This window comes from Leptidea sinapis, chromosome 8, assembly GCF_905404315.1.
Source record: "Leptidea sinapis chromosome 8, ilLepSina1.1, whole genome shotgun sequence".
Lineage (NCBI taxonomy): Eukaryota > Metazoa > Arthropoda > Insecta > Lepidoptera > Pieridae > Leptidea > Leptidea sinapis.
The window spans coordinates 15,650,599-15,665,334 of NC_066272.1; the positions used below are offsets into that span (position 1 = coordinate 15,650,599).

The 14,736-nt window shown below is 49.2% G+C and overlaps 1 protein-coding gene across 1 annotated transcript in view; it reads right to left on the reverse strand.

The window, feature by feature from the left end:
* Nucleotides 1–808: 808 nt before the first annotated feature.
* Nucleotides 809–14,736, reverse strand: part of LOC126965659 (dynamin) — a 52,784-nt gene continuing 38,856 nt past the window's right edge. Inside the window, exons 14-17 of the mRNA XM_050809365.1 lie at nucleotides 12,289–12,498; nucleotides 10,983–11,217; nucleotides 7,953–8,094; nucleotides 809–4,499 (exon numbers count right to left, since the gene is read on the reverse strand). Of these exons, the coding sequence (XP_050665322.1) occupies nucleotides 4,490–4,499; nucleotides 7,953–8,094; nucleotides 10,983–11,217; nucleotides 12,289–12,498 (597 nt within the window). The 3' untranslated portion in view covers nucleotides 809–4,489. The remainder of the gene's footprint in view (nucleotides 4,500–7,952; nucleotides 8,095–10,982; nucleotides 11,218–12,288; nucleotides 12,499–14,736) is intronic.

Consider the following 14,736-nt stretch of genomic DNA (forward strand, 5'->3'; position numbering starts at 1 on the left):
CACAAGTAGGTACCAAGTTGTTGTCAGTGCCAACGCTAGAGCGCGGCTACTAGTTTATCTATTACTTACAGGTGTTCCGAAATAATATTAGGGAAATTTTATTTATTATGTTGAATTTTGTATTTTTTTTGATTACGATTAAGTAGCTCTATCCGTGTGTTTATTTACTGTCGCCATTGTAACGACACGCTGTATTATTAGCTTTATTTTATTTCACAGCAATCGTTATGCCAGTGTGTTTGCCACATTGAGGGTTAAATTAAAATCCTAGAACATATTTTAAAGGCAAGCTCTAAATGTGTATATTAATTTTTTGAACGCAGTGAGTCAGTTTCCACTAGTCTCACTTCGGTAATCAATCAATACAAGGTGCCTTATATAATTTATATGTATAGATAGTCTCTTGCTGTTAGACAAACGATAAAAACAGGCCAGGCTGTCGTGTGTGTGACGCGTCACGTCTTACACTCGCGCTTTGTATGACACTGTGTTACGGTGCGTGCATTGCTCAAAATAGAGGTTAACTCTTAACTCAACTTTTGTCGACGATTTCACAGCTGTAATAGTCTATCTAGACGTATAAATGATCTAAGACAACATATGTCCGTTGACCACAACAGTCCGAACACAGATAAGCAGTGTTTACTTGAATCTCGCGAAGGCGGAGCTGAGTTCGTTCATAGCTGCGTTGGTGACGGCCTGTCCCACGGCCTGGTTGATGTGTTGCCGCGTCTGAGGCGGGAGCTGGTTGAAGGCTCCGGCGACCGCCGCGCTCCCGGGACGTCTATACACGTTCACAAGTGGAAAATACATTTGATACTTTTTTCACTGACGTATCTTTGACAGATTATAATATGGTAATTTAGGTGGCTATTTGCAAAAAGAGTACCCATATCAATATTTAATATGTCAATTTAAAAGTGTTGCAATGCGCAACTATGTAACTGTACAGAGAAAGCAGGTAACTTCAAATGGAGAGAAGATTTATATTTACAGACCCTAAACAACGCTTTTCAGAATTGATGGTGGAATACGTAAGCTGAAATACACACGGGGGATATTATTAATAAACTCGAAGTTATTCCAAATTTAAAACGTTATGACTCTATCTTACCTTTGGCACTACAGAATTAAATGACAGAGTAGGGGACAGGAAGTAATTTAAAGTTGGAGTAACTGGTTCCTGTCCTATTACTGTCCATCCGACAACTTCGTGCGCAACCGTCCCCCGGTGCGACAGACGGTAGTGGGCCGGGCCACTAACTACAGTCTCACACGTAACTCTTCCCCGCACCACCACCCACTACCCGCTGACATCTTTAGTACCCAGTTTCCGCCAACGTCTGTCACCCCATAGGACGGTCGCGCAAGTAGTTTTGGCTATACTTGCCGCACCATGGTGTGCCACGAGAGCCAAGCATTACGAAGTTGTTTATTGTGTTCGATAGGTCAGCCATAACAAGTTCGGGTATTTGCCTTAATCAATGACATTATCAACCAATAATTGACATTTTAATAATTATTAAATATTGCAAATAACCAAAGTGAAGTCGATCCATATGTTCCAAAGTGTAGCAAGTCTAAAATCTTACGAAATTCATGTATGAATAAATGACAAATTGCTGTTTCAATATTAAAGTGTTTAAAATAAGATATTTCCGTGCCAATTAACAATAGTTGAATAACCAACAAAAAGTTTTTTTGAAATAATCTATGTATTCTCTCTAGCACGCTTTGTTTTTCTATACAGAAAGAAAAGGGAGGGCTTAAGCTGACTCTCGTTATAAATAATTCTTTGTACGGGGACAGGTCCACATAAGAACCTATTTCTGACTTGATACACTTAGAAACTAGGGTATTGATCAACGACCCTACAACCCAGTAGACTCTCAATAGGTATTAAATATATAGGTATATATTCACAATGCAAACAATTCAGTAATACAACTGACGTAAGCGGGAGCGCATCGTAATTGGTCAGGTAATATGTTACCGGAAGGTGTGCACTCTTTATTAAGCGTCTACAGGTTATAAAGTCGATGGGAGTACATTTAAGAAAAAAAAATATAAACTTTCACAGCTTCTCTGTAAGTAATTCAGGTTATGTAACGGCCATAATTAAACACAAAAAAGCCAAGTAAGCGAAATTCTTACAGGGCAACTGTGATAACATTACAATTACATTATGCTTTATTAGCAGTGTAAGAAAAAAAATAGAAATAAATTTTGTGAAGACCACACACTAGTTAGTTATTACATGCAGTGCTCTGTATACGACATAATAATACAAAATAGTTTATTAAATAAAATTGTACCTACTATATTGTCGTTGAAGTACAATAAACAACTAGACTCACAATCAGCTCATTGTCTGCAGCAAAAGTCTGCTTACGCGTCTTATAAGTCGCTCTGTCTAAAAAGACAGAGTTTTCGCTCAGTTGTGCTTCGTCCGCGCTTTGGATACAGCGCCACGCAATGACAAAGTGTTCAGTGAAAAACTGTCCATATACCGTATTTTTGATAAACGCGCTCTTTAAATTAACAAAATTATGTAACTAACTCGACGATTTTCATAATTTTGCTAAATACTTACATTTCAATAATTACTAAAACAAAATTGTTCTTGCGTCGTGTTCGCGTCCGTTTCTTTCGCACCATAATCAATGAGTTTCTTATGGGCGTATACAATAGACTTTGAACATTAGTGCCGCGAAATAAGGTGTTAATTTAATGTTATCTGTATAAGTTAATGTATACGTATATACTACGCCGCTCGGACATTTTGACGAACTTTTAATAGGCAATTGGGAGTCTAGCTGTTTATAGTACGTCAATGTACAATGTATTATTATATAGTTAGCATTGGAAACTTTTAAACTGTATAGAGACACCTAATATCGAAATATTGCTTATAAATCACACTCTGGATAGTTTCATAGCTCGAAAACACAACCAAAACTCTGCTGTCCACTATAATATTAACACTGCATTATTGAAACAAATTATAGGTTGCGGTGCTTACACGCATCTCATTCGCACACTATTCTTCTCTAGCAACGTGCGAGTGAGATGGATATATAACATCCGCCATCTTTAAAGCAATTATCTATTCAAAAATATACACTGAAAGAATATTCAAACAATAATCATTAGTTATTTAGCTGTCCACGTGAGATTTAAGAAGTGTTTACTACAACCTCCTACAAAACATACTAATATAATATAGTATTGAATAATCTTTGGAAGCAATATTGTTTCAGACATTTCATAAGTTTTCACATTTAGTATTTCTAATAATAATAATATGTAACATATGTATAATTATATATAATATATTATCTTTGTTAGAATACTGTTAACTTATTACAATTGTTGATTGACAATTAAATATAACATAATTCATTTAGATACACACAAAATATTCCAATAACAACTTAATAATAGCATTATTCATATCATAATAATTATAGACGCATTTAACATCGACGAGAAAATATATTCTATGGAATTCTCTTTATTTAAACCTTGGTCGCGTATGCAAATTAAAAAAATATACGTTTATGTTATACAGAGTGTCCCACGGCTATGCCACATGGGGGGGGAAGTAATTTTAATATTGCAGACATAGCATTTAACTGCAAGAAGACTTTAATTGAATTAAAAAAAAAAACAATTTAAACTACATTCATAGATTTTTAAATAATTACCTGATTGAACCGGGAATCGAACCCGCTACACGAGGAAAAATACCCTGTAGCCTTATCATACGGATCGAAAGGCTTCATCGTAAGGTTTATTTTTTTGCTACATAACATAGCATAAGACATAAAAGGAAGACCATAAATTATAATATTTGATGTAAGTATTTGTTCACAAAAATGAAAAGCTGACATTGTCGTAAGGATATACAACTGAAATTATTATATTCGATTCCCAGTAAATCCAGGCAGTTATTTAAAAATCTATGAACGCCTTCCAAAATCGGGAAATGCCCTTCGACACTAGATCTTTCATATACAAGTGCCTGTAGTGTAGTTTTAAGTGCCGAACGGCACACTTCGCCCTGACAAAGTTCTGACCTTTATTTTGTTTATAAGATAGTTTATTTTGCATGGTCTTATAGCTTGATTCAATAGCTTTTTTATACATTCTCTCATATCATCCTAATTATAAGCAATCTATTTTAATACACGTCAAATAATTCGCATTGACAGGCCGCTGCGCGCGTTCGCCAAATTCGCGCCAATCAATGACATACCGCGACGCGGGGGCACTTGCCGGTTATGGATGGTTAATGTTTTTTTAAATTAAAATAAGGTTTTCTTTCAGTAAAATGTTTAGTTTCCAATATTTCAGTTGGGGATATAACCCTCCATGTGGCACAGCCGTGGGACATCCTGTATAGGATTCGGGTCGGTCAAATCAAATGTATTAAGTTAACAAGTAGGCAGGAGCTAGTACCTTAGCTGCACAGTTCGTATCCGCAAGGTTAGCGCCGTCTGCGAACACAACATACAATCTACGTTGCCTCAATTCTGTTAGTCACCAAAAAATCCCACTACACACATTAGTACAAATACGAACCCACTTATAATGTTTTTTTTATGGCTGTTACATAACCCGAAGTAAGCAAAGCATAAAAGCAGTTTATTGCACGTTTAAACCAACCCCATAAAGTATCAAGAGTCAATAACATAAGAAAAGACCAGGTTGATGAGGAAACCTGGTTTTAAAGTTTATTAATCACTCCGATAGGTTTAAGTTAATATTATTTGTTTTTATGTACAAATTAAATTAGCAACCAAAATTTATGAATGATGTAGGACTTGAACCCACGAAGTCTCGGGTTCCGTCCGAGCGCTCTTTCCAACTTAGCCCAACGCATAGGTCGTAAATTTTGGTATATATCTTATTTAACTCTCAAGTTGTGTTCATAAATTTTTGTTTACAAATTTAATTTTTATAATTGACTCCAGAAGTGAGAGATCACTTTAAAAATAACAATTTTTGTTTCTATGTGTTATCTACTCTGCAAGACTTAACCCACCACCAAATATCATAGCAATTATTATGAACAAGAAAATTATGTGTAAGTGTAATTTGTTCATTGTGTCCATCAAGCATAAAAGCTATTTCGTAGCGTTTTTCACAAAACAATTAAATATACTTTCACTGGAATTCATTTCTTGGCAATGTTTAGTGTTGGATCTTCTATAATACCGACATTCACTCAATAAAACTATTCTATCTATAAAGTATTTTGTAACTCTGTCAAACTTCATCTTAACTTGAGACAATTATCGTAGTTTATATAGGTTTATTCAACGAATGGCGTTATTATGAATAAGACGGCAAATATACTGCCAACAGATAAACGGACAAAAATATTATGACATTGTTACAATTATCTTTTTTATAGTGAGCCTCCTTCCGGGCTAGAAGGCGTCCCCTTCCTACCGCGACGCTTAGGAAGTACCGGTTCGCTGTATTGCGTACCGGTACTCGATTTAACCAAGTCACTTACACGAACTCAGATACACGTGTTTATGTGTACTCATGCTACAACACGATTCTACTAAATTAGTGTTTTTTTTATTTTTTTTTGAAAGAAATTTACCACTTTAATTTATGTAAATAGCAGTATATATTTTATAGAATATTTTTGTGGCATAACTTAGTGGGCGATCGTCCCACGCGGTGACAGACGGGGTAACAACAGATGTCAGCGGGTAAGGGGTTTACGCTACCCGCTGACACCTTTAAAACCCCGTCTCTGACACCGTCTGTCACCCCGTGGGACGGTCGCGCATGAAGTTGTCTGATTGTAGGCGTCGCTACAGCATTGAACGTTTTTAGCCGTACAATTAAGGAGTTGACTCTTTAATTGAATTGGTATTAAACTGCTACCTTGTACTATTAACATGCTACTGAGTAGTAACGATGTATGGAGAGCGATAATTTGTATCGTTTATATATCGACGCGACATTAACTCGTCTTTGTCCGTTTTTCTGTTTTTCCTAGAAAAGTTTGTAATGTGAGTTTCTTACAAACATGGACATTCTAAGGGCAGCGGCGGGGCTGGGCGGCCGGTGTGTGTGTGTTGTGTGTGTCCATGTCACTCACGTGGGTATGAGCGGCGCGGGCAGGGCGCGGGGCCGGGGCCGGGTCGCGAGGGCAGCGGCGGGGCGGGGTCGCCGGTGTGTGTGTGTTGTGTGTGTCCATGTCACTCACGTGGGTATGAGCGGCGCGGGCAGGGCGCGGGGCCGGGGCCGGGTCGCGAGGGCAGCGGCGGGGCGGGGTCGCCGGTGTGTGTGTGTTGTGTGTGTCCATGTCACTCACGTGGGTATGAGCGGCGCGGGCAGGGCGCGGGGCCGGGGCCGGGTCGCGAGGGCAGCGGCGGGGCGGGGTCGCCGGTGTGTGTGTGTTGTGTGTGTCCATGTCACTCACGTGGGTATGAGCGGCGCGGGCAGGGCGCGGGGCCGGGGCCGGGTCGCGAGGGCAGCGGCGGGGCGGGGTCGCCGGTGTGTGTGTGTTGTGTGTGTCCATGTCACTCACGTGGGTATGAGCGGCGCGGGCAGGGCGCGGGGCCGGGGCCGGGTCGCGAGGGCAGCGGCGGGGCGGGGTCGCCGGTGTGTGTGTGTTGTGTGTGTCCATGTCACTCACGTGGGTATGAGCGGCGCGGGCAGGGCGCGGGGCCGGGGCCGGGTCGCGAGGGCAGCGGCGGGGCGGGGTCGCCGGTGTGTGTGTGTTGTGTGTGTCCATGTCACTCACGTGGGTATGAGCGGCGCGGGCAGGGCGCGGGGCCGGGGCCGGGTCGCGAGGGCAGCGGCGGGGCGGGGTCGCCGGTGTGTGTGTGTTGTGTGTGTCCATGTCACTCACGTGGGTATGAGCGGCGCGGGCAGGGCGCGGGGCCGGGGCCGGGTCGCGAGGGCAGCGGCGGGGCGGGGCGGCCGGTGTGTGTGTGTTGTGTGTGTCCATGTCACTCACGTGGGTATGAGCGGCGCGGGCGGGGCGCCGGGCGCGGGGCGGGCGGCGGGCGCGGGGCCGGGGCCGGGTCGCGAGGGCAGCGGCGGGGCGGGGCGGCCGGTGTGTGTGTGTTGTGTGTGTCCATGTCACTCACGTTGGTATGAGCGGCGCGGGCGGGGCGCCGGGCGCGGGGCGGGCGGCGGGCGCGGGGCCGGGGCCGGGTCGCGAGGGCAGCGGCGGGGCGGGGCGGCCGGTGTGTGTGTGTTGTGTGTGTCCATGTCACTCACGTGGGTATGAGCGGCGCGGGCAGGGCGCGGGGCCGGGGCCGGGTCGCGAGGGCAGCGGCGGGGCGGGGCGGCCGGTGTGTGTGTGTTGTGTGTGTCCATGTCACTCACGTGGGTATGAGCGGCGCGGGCAGGGCGCGGGGCCGGGGCCGGGTCGCGAGGGCAGCGGCGGGGCGGGGCGGCCGGTGTGTGTGTGTTGTGTGTGTCCATGTCACTCACGTGGGTATGAGCGGCGCGGGCAGGGCGCGGGGCCGGGGCCGGGTCGCGAGGGCAGCGGCGGGGCGGGGCGGCCGGTGTGTGTGTGTTGTGTGTGTCCATGTCACTCACGTGGGTATGAGCGGCGCGGGCAGGGCGCGGGGCCGGGGCCGGGTCGCGAGGGCAGCGGCGGGGCGGGGGGGCCGGTGTGTGTGTGTTGTGTGTGTCCATGTCACTCACGTGGGTATGAGCGGCGGGGGCGGGGCGCCGGGCGCGGGGCGGGCGGCGGGCGCGGGGCCGGGGCCGGGTCGCGAGGGCAGCGGCGGGGCGGGGCGGCCGGTGTGTGTGTGTTGTGTGTGTCCATGTCACTCACGTGGGTATGAGCGGCGCGGGCGGGGCGCCGGGCGCGGGGCGGGCGGCGGGCGCGGGGCCGGGGCCGGGTCGCGAGGGCAGCGGCGGGGCGGGGCGGCCGGTGTGTGTGTGTTGTGTGTGTCCATGTCACTCACGTGGGTATGAGCGGCGCGGGCAGGGCGCCGGGCGCGGGGCGGGCGGCGGGCGCGGGGCCGGGGCCGGGTCGCGAGGGCAGCGGCGGGGCGGGGCGGCCGGCGCCGGCCGGCGGGGGCGGGGCGCCTCGCTGGCCCAGGGCACCTGGAACACAGAGTTACAGTCGAGTGTTGTCGATGTAAACCGGGCCTCATGACTACATCAACATGTAAACTGTGTATAGTTTGACGGCCGTTCCCAATATCCTATCTACAGATAGAGATAAATTACTATATAAAATACACCCGATGACTCATTCTCACCGCCTTATATTGGGACGCGTGATTTGCGATTTCCATCCTAACCTCTATCGCTGGTGAGCTATCCGTCGTCCCACTGACGGCCAGCGTGTCCGGATAAGGTGAGTTCCCGTCGATAAGTTTATCGGGACAGAAAAGTCAACGATAGTTACGATTTATATCTCAAGTAAGAGATAAACAGAAAATTGGGAATAGCCGGTAGGCGATCCAAGTCTAGTTGTTTTTGTCTGCGGAGTATGATTTTATTCATTGCTCGGTGTCCCAAATACCTGAACTGTATTGACTATTGACGTTGACAAGCGCGGGTTGGCGTCCAGCCGGCTCTCGAGCCAGTCGTTAATATAAGATACCGGGACGTACTCTGCTGCGGGGGCGCCTGGCGACGAGGGCCGCCGGGCGAGGGCGGCGACAGACGCGGGTTGGCGTCCAGCCGGCTCTCGAGCCAGTCGTTAATATAAGATACCGGGACGTACTCTGCTGCGGGGGCGCCTGGCGACGAGGGCCGCCGGGCGAGGGCGGCGACAGACGCGGGTTGGCGTCCAGCCGGCTCTCGAGCCAGTCGTTAATATAAGATACCGGGACGTACTCTGCTGCGGGGGCGCCTGGCGACGAGGGCCGCCGGGCGAGGGCGGCGACAGACGCGGGTTGGCGTCCAGCCGGCTCTCGAGCCAGTCGTTAATATAAGATACCGGGACGTACTCTGCTGCGGGGGCGCCTGGCGACGAGGGCCGCCGGGCGAGGGCGGCGACAGACGCGGGTTGGCGTCCAGCCGGCTCTCGAGCCAGTCGTTAATATAAGATACCGGGACGTACTCTGCTGCGGGGGCGCCTGGCGACGAGGGCCGCCGGGCGAGGGCGGCGACAGACGCGGGTTGGCGTCCAGCCGGCTCTCGAGCCAGTCGTTAATATAAGATACCGGGACGTACTCTGCTGCGGGGGCGCCTGGCGACGAGGGCCGCCGGGCGAGGGCGGCGACAGACGCGGGTTGGCGTCCAGCCGGCTCTCGAGCCAGTCGTTAATATAAGATACCGGGACGTACTCTGCTGCGGGGGCGCCTGGCGACGAGGGCCGCCGGGCGAGGGCGGCGACAGACGCGGGTTGGCGTCCAGCCGGCTCTCGAGCCAGTCGTTAATATAAGATACCGGGACGTACTCTGCTGCGGGGGCGCCTGGCGACGAGGGCCGCCGGGCGAGGGCGGCGACAGACGCGGGTTGGCGTCCAGCCGGCTCTCGAGCCAGTCGTTAATATAAGATACCGGGACGTACTCTGCTGCGGGGGCGCCTGGCGACGAGGGCCGCCGGGCGAGGGCGGCGACAGACGCGGGTTGGCGTCCAGCCGGCTCTCGAGCCAGTCGTTAATATAAGATACCGGGACGTACTCTGCTGCGGGGGCGCCTGGCGACGAGGGCCGCCGGGCGAGGGCGGCGACAGACGCGGGTTGGCGTCCAGCCGGCTCTCGAGCCAGTCGTTAATATAAGATACCGGGACGTACTCTGCTGCGGGGGCGCCTGGCGACGAGGGCCGCCGGGCGAGGGCGGCGACAGACGCGGGTTGGCGTCCAGCCGGCTCTCGAGCCAGTCGTTAATATAAGATACCGGGACGTACTCTGCTGCGGGGGCGCCTGGCGACGAGGGCCGCCGGGCGAGGGCGGCGACAGACGCGGGTTGGCGTCCAGCCGGCTCTCGAGCCAGTCGTTAATATAAGATACCGGGACGTACTCTGCTGCGGGGGCGCCTGGCGACGAGGGCCGCCGGGCGAGGGCGGCGACAGACGCGGGTTGGCGTCCAGCCGGCTCTCGAGCCAGTCGTTAATATAAGATACCGGGACGTACTCTGCTGCGGGGGCGCCTGGCGACGAGGGCCGCCGGGCGAGGGCGGCGACAGACGCGGGTTGGCGTCCAGCCGGCTCTCGAGCCAGTCGTTAATATAAGATACCGGGACGTACTCTGCTGCGGGGGCGCCTGGCGACGAGGGCCGCCGGGCGAGGGCGGCGACAGACGCGGGTTGGCGTCCAGCCGGCTCTCGAGCCAGTCGTTAATATAAGATACCGGGACGTACTCTGCTGCGGGGGCGCCTGGCGACGAGGGCCGCCGGGCGAGGGCGGCGACAGACGCGGGTTGGCGTCCAGCCGGCTCTCGAGCCAGTCGTTAATATAAGATACCGGGACGTACTCTGCTGCGGGGGCGCCTGGCGACGAGGGCCGCCGGGCGAGGGCGGCGACAGACGCGGGTTGGCGTCCAGCCGGCTCTCGAGCCAGTCGTTAATATAAGATACCGGGACGTACTCTGCTGCGGGGGCGCCTGGCGACGAGGGCCGCCGGGCGAGGGCGGCGACAGACGCGGGTTGGCGTCCAGCCGGCTCTCGAGCCAGTCGTTAATATAAGATACCGGGACGTACTCTGCTGCGGGGGCGCCTGGCGACGAGGGCCGCCGGGCGAGGGCGGCGACAGACGCGGGTTGGCGTCCAGCCGGCTCTCGAGCCAGTCGTTAATATAAGATACCGGGACGTACTCTGCTGCGGGGGCGCCTGGCGACGAGGGCCGCCGGGCGAGGGCGGCGACAGACGCGGGTTGGCGTCCAGCCGGCTCTCGAGCCAGTCGTTAATATAAGATACCGGGACGTACTCTGCTGCGGGGGCGCCTGGCGACGAGGGCCGCCGGGCGAGGGCGGCGACAGACGCGGGTTGGCGTCCAGCCGGCTCTCGAGCCAGTCGTTAATATAAGATACCGGGACGTACTCTGCTGCGGGGGCGCCTGGCGACGAGGGCCGCCGGGCGAGGGCGGCGACAGACGCGGGTTGGCGTCCAGCCGGCTCTCGAGCCAGTCGTTCTTGACGGGCGGCGGCACCGGCGTGCTGACGGTCGCCATGGACACGTCGCCGATGATGCGCAGCGCCTCCTTGCACGCGTGGTACATCCGCAACATTTCTTCCCGCTTCTGCGCCTCCTCTGGCGACTCTTCCATCATTTGCGACTGCCGAAACAAAATTAAATGTTAAGACGCGGTCATACCTCAACATCTACAAAAATTGGTTTCTTAGAGTCAATTACAACATAACTCAATGAAAATATTCCGACGCAAACAATACAGTGCAACAAACAAAGGAGTTGAAGAAAATTTTGAACCGAATAAAATATTTATATATAATTTGAAATATCCAATAAAAACTTTTGAAGTTGCTTTCCAAAAAAAAACTTTGGAGTCAAACATATCTGAATTTTTAGCGATAAAAACACGGAACATAAAAATATAGTGGAAGTGGCATGCAGGCGTTACCCTGCCGCAATTGTATTTGTATAAATGTACCTACTCGAGGCTCAAGTGAGACCAGTCATTTAATGTCAAGTGAAGCATAATTATCTTTTAAAAAAATAAAAATATGCCTTATAGTGCCATTTTTGACTGTAGAAATCATAGCCGCAATAAAAATATATCCAACGAAGGAATTTCCTATCGTCGGTAATCATAATTTTCCGATTTATATACAATTAGTATTTTTTATGTTGTGCAAAATATATATCGTACGTACTGGCGTACTATAAACAACTGACTCCCAATCGCCTAGTAACAGGTCGTCAAAAATGTCCGAGCGGTGTTGACATTAACTTATACAGATAACATTAAAACATTCATTCAAATCAACACCTTAATTCGTAACAGTAATGTTCAAAGTGTATTTATTGTATACACTCATTAGAAGTATTAACACACGTCACTCGGGAGACGGACGCGAACACGAGGCAAGAATATTTTTTTTGACAAGTTTGTTACACAATTTTGTTAATTTGAAGAAGCACTTACCGACACTCCATCCTTTTTATGTTTGGATATGCTGTTATTTGGATAGTTTTTCACTAAACATTTTGTAATTGCGTGGCGTTGTATTCAAAGCGCGGTCAAAACACAACTGAACGAAAACACTGCCAAATAAACCCGTCGGCAGAGTTTTGCTTCGGACAATATTTAAGCGTGATTGTGAGTCTAGAGGTTTATTGTACGTCAATGGTTAGTACTAATATTTATTCTGTGTTTCAATTTCCTAACCTGATCACCCGACGCATACAAATGAGCTAACAGTTCTCCGTTGATAAAATCTTTGGCATTGTTGATGATCATCATCATGATTGTCTTGGGGACCAGATCACGCGTCGTCTTGGTGACGATGCGCATGTACGAGTCCACCAGGTTGCGGATCGTCTCCACCTGCCGCTCCAATTGAGGGTCCATGCTGCTCGTGCCAGATGAATCTGAACTCTGAAATCAAACAATTCGGTACTACAGTATCTTTTTTCACGTAACGGGGAAAAATGAGTTAGTACCGTGAGGTGAAAAGTATCCTTTACCTATGAAACCAATATTCCAAGTGTGTTTCAGAAAACTGAATTAAATTTATTTATTTATTCATTTATTAGGTTTGCCAACAGGTTTAACATCTTAGTTACGACCAGAATTGACATTCAAATTAAAAAAGAAGGATGCAGACCCAATTACAGGCTATATACATTTATATTATTAAGGAGCCAGGGCATTTCGGTACCGGACCGTCTTTTAAGAATAATTGCCCTCTCCAATGAAGATAATGTAATATAAATGGTTTGCGCAAACAGAAATATTTTGACCGCCGAGTAGTATGTATCGCAAAAGGCGATAAGGAACCTCAATTTGGTAAAGTCCCGAAAAGTATTACGATAACAACAAGATCAGACCTTGAAAGCCCTTTTTTATGGAAAAAATAGTGAGGAGACCAGCAAAAACTATTCACCCGATGGTAAGTGATACCCGAACTATTACAATGCAGGATCTTGAGAAACCCAAAAGCAGACTTCAAATTATCGCTCGTCCACTTTTAGCCATAGGATGTTACGTGTGATCAGGCTGAAACACAAAAATGCTTGCGCGTATTGCCCGCATCATGTGCAAAGAAGACTCATAATGGTTTATAACTACACAGAAACCGGTATAAAATAGCTGACCTGGGTCGCTGCTTCAAGAATGTAACCCAAACTTTCATGTACCAGTAGTACCTAAGAGTGGGTAAAAACCTTGCCTTCCGCGAGGAATTCGGCATGGACTAATGGCAACATCAGGAGACTAAACAACTTGAACAGTCAATCACCATGAGACGGCACAAACAGCAATGTCATTCCACAGACTCCGGGTATAAAATTAAGCATAATTTAATGCCGGGGTATCTGTATTATTCAGAGAGGGTGTAGGTATGCAGTTGCCATTTATGGTTGCGTGTAGGATTGCCCTACGGGAACATCTCATAGAAGACGAGACGGCAGTTGACGCAGTGCTTGCATGGAAACGCAGCAGCCATAGTCATGGTTAAAATGGTACATGGCCACAGCATTAGATTTCTTTCTGACAGTATGGCGGTACTAACAGCGCTGAAGGGTACCACACACAACTCAGCACTAATACACGAACGTCACCAAACCCTGGAGCAAGTGGCCTCTTATAACCAGGTAACTCTGCAATGGATCAAGGGACATAGTGGTTCGTTGGGTAATGATGCAGCGGATGAGCTTGCAAGGCGGGCATCGGCAAATATAGTGACTGGTCCTTTGCCACTTCTGCCAATGCCCTTCAGCCAAATGCGCTCATGGATACGCTCTCTCACCAACGACTTACACAACACCCGATGGATGAATGTCTCAAGCTGTAGACAGTCGAAGGTGATACATGCACTATCGCCCAAACTGACACGTAGACTTATCAGCTTCAACAGACATGACATCCGTATAATGGTGGGCACCCTAACGGGTCACATATCACTAAACAACAACCTTTTCACAATCGGCGTAACGGACAGTCCTAAGTGCAGAGGCTGTCTGACCGAAGACGAAACGGTTGCTCACGTAATCCTGGAATGTGAGGGGGTGGCCAACCAACGGGCAAAAACCTTAACCGATATGAGGTCGCTCCAAGAAGTCTGTGAACACCCCAGGAATATTCTGAACTTCTGAAAGGAGCTGGGATGGTTGGAGTAACTGGCCATTACTGCACGTAAAATGGACCCATGCTAGTGGTTTAATTGCGGAAACAGGAGCCCCTATACCATGCCATACCATACCATGGTTAAAATGCGCACGCGCAAGCACGTACTGCGCAGTATAATCAACGGAACATTTTGCAATCGCGTATAGTAAGTCCCAATTATTTGAGTTAACCACGCTTCTGGCACTACAAGTGACAAGATAGATTCTCCTTCCATTCTTCTTCCGTGAACATTATTCCCGGGAAGTAGAGATTGTGTTGTTTGTACTTAACCCGCTACGGCGACCAATGTAATTCTTACAAGCATTAATTATTTCATAGAAAATTCTCGAGAGCCAATCGGCGGCCGACCACACAGCAGCAGTGATATCATAACGAGTGAAACCTTTATTTAATGGAGGATGCCTCGTGGAAAGATGGATCACTGGTCGAATTAATTGAAGCAGAGTTTGACGTTGCCGATTAACCAGGTCGGTCGGGCGTTTAGCG